This window comes from Periplaneta americana, chromosome 2 (genome assembly GCF_040183065.1).
Source record: "Periplaneta americana isolate PAMFEO1 chromosome 2, P.americana_PAMFEO1_priV1, whole genome shotgun sequence".
NCBI lineage: Eukaryota > Metazoa > Arthropoda > Insecta > Blattodea > Blattidae > Periplaneta > Periplaneta americana.
Window position 1 is genome coordinate 188,570,701 of NC_091118.1, and position 6,068 is coordinate 188,576,768.

General features: G+C 34.5%; 1 protein-coding gene across 1 annotated transcript; it reads right to left on the bottom strand.

Annotated features, from left to right (window-relative positions):
• Nucleotides 1-254: 254 nt before the first annotated feature.
• LOC138695326 (putative uncharacterized protein DDB_G0281733) lies at nt 255-5,680 on the bottom strand. Its single transcript, XM_069819749.1, has 3 exons — nt 5,595-5,680; nt 3,435-3,474; nt 255-2,402 (listed from the first exon to the last, which is right to left on the bottom strand). Exons 1-3 carry the CDS (start codon nt 5,637-5,639, stop codon nt 625-627), a joined length of 1,863 nt encoding a protein of 620 aa, XP_069675850.1. The 5' UTR covers nt 5,640-5,680; the 3' UTR covers nt 255-624.
• Between the last annotated feature and the right edge of the window lie 388 nt (nt 5,681-6,068).

Here is a 6,068-nt window from a genome sequence, read left to right on the forward strand (position 1 = left end):
CATTTTAAAATAAAATATTTCCTTAAACACACTGACTAATCACCCACAGTACTATAACACACTGGAACTGTAATGATATACAGTAGTCCAGAACAGAAGCCTATGTGTTCTAACGCAGGTCATAAAGAGATGAGGGTGTTGGCGGTTCTTTTGTATATTCGGAGAGAGCTGCTTCGATTGCAGCTCTAATGCAGTCTTATGGGACGGTGAAGAAAACCGGTTTTCTGCTACCGACTACCTTACGTTGAGCTCCAGGATCTCCCGATCACAGATCCGAAAAATACACTACAGATAAAATTCTCAAGCCAGTTCAAGGCTCCTACAGACAGTAAAATCTCGAATCGAAGGAGAATGAATTGGAAATATAAATGAAACAATGAACTAGATTACATAAAAGCACGTTTTACATTTTACAGGTCCATGTAAATGGCGGTTCTGTAGCTCTGCAGTTCTTATTGTACAGCCGCCCCTGATACTAACGTGAGAGGACTTGGATTTTCAGTTTTTTTTTTTCATATGCATGTAATGTATCCCGATAACGCTTTTACTATTTGTACTTTACTAATATATTTCAGTTTTAAAGATAGGCATAAATGTTACAAAAATCTTGTTTTTCGTGAAGTTCTATTCCCCGATGAAGCCAGAATGTCGTCGCTGTGGTCTGGCTGATTCTTCAAGCTGTGAGAAATCTTTATTCGTTTCTGAGTTTTTCCTTCGAGACTGACGCTTCTTTGCATTTGATATTGTGTAATCCTCGGTATCAGCCTCGTAGCTTGGATTCGTCTTGAATTTTTTCCTCCGTCTTTGGGATGACCGGTCTCCATATTTACCACTCTTTGGTATAGAATATCCTTGCATTTCTGGTTTGTAGTATTCGTGGCTTGAACTTGACTCGGCCATTTCATCAGGAAAGTCCAATTCATAATCGTAGACCTCTGAGCTTGAATCCTTTTCCATTCTCGTTCCATAAAGCTTCGATCTCGCTTGCTTTCGAAAATCCGGACCATTGTTGCTAAATGTTCTTGGTAACATGCTGTGTTGAGTGAGTCTTCTACTAAAAGTTTTAGGTTTGAGCCATGGATATGTTTCTGAATTCTTTTCACTTGAATATGGTATTTCGTCAAGTTTATCTGTTGCAGAATATTCTTTCTCTTCATCTGTTGAATATTCTGGAAAGCTTATCGCAGGACGTGACGGTTTTCCGAAATGATTCACGTGTTTTTCCTTCAAATGCTCACTGCGATGTTCTTTATTACCACCTTCCAACTCGTTAACTGTGTGAAGGTATTTTCGCTTGTCATTGTGGTGTTGGTCGATTGAAAAACCGTCATCTTGTATTCCGTAATCTGTATGCAGATCTTTTTCATTATTGCTTAAACGTCTTCCGTTTAATCCATCTTCTTCATCATCATCTTCCAACGTGTAATGTCTTTGAAGTTGTTTCTGGTTGTAGTTGGAGTATTCCTTATTTGAAAAACCATTGTCTTCTTTTACGTTATAATTATTGTTCAAATATTTCTCGTTATATATTGAGTATTTTGCGTTTAAATATTTACCAATGTGTTTACCATCATCATGGGACTTGTAATATTTGGACAGATATTTGCGATTATGTTTTTCGTTTGAAGAATCGTCTTCTTCTTGTGTATCGTAATCTGTGCGCAGAACTTTTTCATTATATCTTGAGCGTCTGTTGTTTACATGATCACCTTGATATTCGTCTTCAGCTTCATCTTCTAAATCGTAATTCCTACGTTGCTGTCTCTGATTGTAGTTTGAATACTCGTCGTTAGAAATATCACGTTCTTTTGTTTTGTAATTCTTAGTAAGATGTTCTTCATTATGGCTTGACCGTTTATCACTTAAGTACCCATTGTCGTATTGATCATTTTCTGTATCGTAATCCGTGTTAATATTCTTATTATTTTGGTTTGTCGATTTATCTGAATATTTTTGTGGTTCACCTTCTTGCATTTCGTAATATGAACCTTTCGCTTCTGCACGTTGATTAGTCTTTCTTCTCTTCAGGAACCTACTGTTGAAATATCGCCTGTAATAGTCGGGGATTTTAGTCTTTTCCACTGTCAGTCTTCTTTTGGAAAAGTCCTTCGTTTTGATAAACGGCTGAGAATCGTTTTCTTTTGCCAGTTTTCGTCGATTTTGCTCCTTTAATCTCTTTGGTTTGTTTATTGGAGACTTTACTTCTTTATCGTGTATGTTGTTAGGTTGCTCATGAAGTTTACTCTTACGGAAATGTTGTCTAGGATCTTCTACTGCGTCTTCGTCCATGTACTGCCTTTCAGCGTGTAACCTCGTGAGGGTTCTTATTTGTTCTGGGTAATTAGGGACTTCTTTGTGAAGATTTGCCTCTTGACTTAGCGGCTCATCTTCATCATAATACCCTGAAACAGATCAAAAACTGAAAATAATGATTTCAGAATATACACGAGGGTTTGAGATGTTTAAGTTCTACTCCATTATCAAGAAAGACTATCGTATTAATGTTATTAAATATAAGGAGTGAAAATATCATTTGCTCCTATGGCAACTATACATTATAATGTATAATAATTATTAAGCAAAGCCTGCATGGTATAGTAAAAAACAAGGTACAATGAAAATGTAAGAAAACAATTTTTGACGTCATTGTATAATGTATTTAGTAAGGCCTATAAAACCAGTGCTTTTTTCTTAACATGGAATAATCCATAGATGTGAAAAACTAGATAGTTGAAAAATACTGAATGACTATTGACTTTACAAAATGTAAGAAGAGGATATAAGAAATTCAATATCCTGTTTGCATCTCTCTTTATATTGTCATATTTATTTTTCTGTTGTGATAATATGATCATTATATTAGTGTTAGTGAATATCCCGTTTATTTAAAAGACAAATAATTTATGAATACTAATGTATTTGTAAGTACTATTCGTATACTGGTAACATAACTTAAAAAAAACTATGTTATACTCGCATTTATTTGTTCTAAATATTTATTGTAACCTTTACTATGGATTAGTATAAAATAAATATTTTAATACCGGTACACCTATTTATGCTAGCACGTTAAAAATTGACTATTACACTTAGCGTGCGAAAAGTTCTTTTAACACTGACTTTGAACTGTTTACGCCAATTTTCAATTGTTGCCCACCAGATGTCACAAGACAGCAGTCACAACCCAAGGTCCGTCGATAAGTCGACTAAGAGCTGTTCGACAGCGACATCTAGCGACCTTGATCACAACTGATCAATAAAGTGATGACAGGCTTGCTTTCGTAGGAGATACATAGTTGAACGGGGGTACGTGAAATTGTAAATCTGTTCAGTAATTCTGCCGATTACAACTTAATTCATGTCAGGAATTTTCATAATTAAGTACAATATTTTAATACAATTCTAGATAAAGTTAATAACGAGTACAAACTTACATATTTCGTCATCTTTATGTCCGCGTGCTACGTTCAGGGTCTGAAAAAGAAAATATAAATACAGACGTGGACAAATTATTAGACTAAACGAAGCTGCATTTATCGGGAGAAATAATGAACAAAAATGTATTTTACACATATATAATGCACAGAAAATTGAGTCTTGAGGTTACTAATTTTTGTGAACATCCCTTTATTGTTTATTAACACCTTGATTTTGTCAGGGATGCTGGAAACCAAAGTTTGACACTTTCTTTGAATATCAGCATCATTTAGCCAGATATCAGACAGTGCTTAAATGAGTCCATGTTTTGTTGTAAGCCTCTTTTTGTTCACTTTCTTCTTCAGTATATATCACATATTTTCAATTTCGTTCATGTCCGGTCTTCTTGCAGGCCATGGGAGAATATCTTCTGCAGTATATAATTAAAACACCAGTAGTACCAACATAGCCAGAAAAAATATACTTAACCATTAGAAAAATATACCACAAGAAGTAAACAATCACATTTACAGCAATGGAGACTCTGTGAATTATACTGATAGTTGATATGACGAATTATATTATGTTTCCAAGAAAACGTTTTAGTCTAATAATTTGTCCACGTCTGTAGGCCTACAATACAATATTATTATCTGGTTGATTACCAAAAATAAAACATAGAAACTCTTGGTTATGGTTATAAATGGCCAGCCTTCAAAATAATATTTTCAAAATGCAAGGTTGCGTTTATTTACTAAGCATGAGTTTCAGCTTCTGTTTCAGTAGCATGAGGTTTTAGTCCATAAATATGCGATGCCTAGTTTTGTTATATTATATAACTTGACATTACTGTCATCATCATCATCATCATCATCATCATCATCATCATCATCATCATCATCGTAGGCGTTTATACAGTTTGGATGGTAACCTCTGCACCAAAATGAAACTGGTAATAGATTATGAGGAGAGATTTGAATTAAAATAAGCTTTTTTCCCCCCTAACATTCACTTTTTAGAGGAAATCGTTATGAAGCATTTGGTAACAGCACGGATACTGTAGCAAGCGCGGCGTGCACTTGTTACCTTCCCCTCTCTCTCTCTCTGCTGTACACTAACTATTCAGATTATTTTTTACTTATCTGCTTGTATACCAATCAACCATTTCTGTCGGGCCATTACCGCAATAGAGCGCTGCAAACATTATTGAGCAAAGACTATTTTTTTCCTGCTTAACGGTACTTCATCGAGGGAAAACTGTAAAATTCTTCAGTTAATATCTTCATACTGTAATGTACTTAATATTCTCCGTGTTTAGCCTACGTAAAACCTTATTATATACTTAAAATATTATTGTATTATATGTTAACTAAAATATATTTGGAGTATTTTACAAATATAACGTATAAAAGGAAAAGTTCGAGAGCGTATTAAATAACATTTATAGTGTTGTCTTCTTTTGTTTCATCGCCACATTAGCTGTTATTGTCGGTATTATTGCTTAAATATTTCGTTTTACAAATGAATGTTCATCAAAATGAACCAGATAAAAAAAAAACAGCAAATATCAGAATGAGAAGAATGTTGAGGTAGCACAAGATGACAATGGCAGTGGATATGATGAGTGAAAAAAACAGCTATAATAATAATAATAATAATAATAATAATAATAATAATAATAATAATAATAATAGTAATATTTTACTTCGTTATTTAACAACGCTGTATCAACTACTCGGTTATTTAGCGTCGATGGGATTGGTGATAGCGAGATGGCATTTGGTGAGATGAGGCCGAGGATTCGCCATAGATTACCTGGCATTTTCCTTACGGTTGAAAAAACCTCGGACAAACCCAAACCCAAGCGGGAATCGAACCCGCGTCCGAGCGCAACTCTGGATTGGCATAATAATAATAATAATAATAATAATAATAATAATAATAATAATAATGGTATAGGTGACAAAAATGCACTCAAATTTTCTTTTTCTTTTGAGAGGCGTTTGAAATCAGGAAGTTTGAGAAGTCCACTTGGTATATTAAAATTAATTGGAAAATATAGCTTTGATTCGACTATACCACTGCCAGATTAGCTTTCCTGCAGATCTCATCCCTGAGGCATTTTTGGTACCTTATGACGTAACGAAATAATCGTGATGTTAGTTAAATAATCTTACCTGAAACGCAAGAAGCGCGTGCAATGTATAAATGGCGACATCCATAACTAGAAACTGTATTTACGACTACAGCGATGGAGTTTCTGCCGCAGCGTTAGGAACTACAATGACCAATTTTATTTCTTTCGTTCCGAAGCGGTTAGCTGGGTATCAATATTACAGCATATGAAGTAACACAAAAGAACAAAATAATAAGGGAACTGAGGTATTTTAATAGCTGAATCACAATGAAAATATTCATATCGGCACAATCAGGCCCACATCTCATTATGGAAATGTAGCGAAGGTTTTTAATTATATGAAATTGCTACACTCCCGGCTCAAAATACAGGGTGATTCACGAGGATTTACTGCCAATTACGGAGCTTATTTCCGAAGTCATTCTGAGCAAAAGATGTCATATAAACATTTGTCCTAATCTCAATATTTTCAGAGTTACACTAATTTGAAGTTGTTAGTAAAATACTTTTTCTT

What these genes read in the sequence shown, in the direction of transcription:
- LOC138695326 (XM_069819749.1), bottom strand. Translation starts at nt 5,639, where the DNA reads ATGGATGTCGCCATTTATACATTGCACGCGCTTCTTGCGTTTCAG. An exon ending in ACGCGCTTCTTGCGTTTCAG is followed by an intron (nt 3,475 to 5,594) that starts GTAAGATTATTT and finishes TTTCTTTTTCAG; the next exon opens with ACCCTGAACGTAGCACGCGG. An exon ending in ACATAAAGATGACGAAATAT is followed by an intron (nt 2,403 to 3,434) that starts GTAAGTTTGTAC and finishes GATCTGTTTCAG; the next exon opens with GGTATTATGATGAAGATGAG.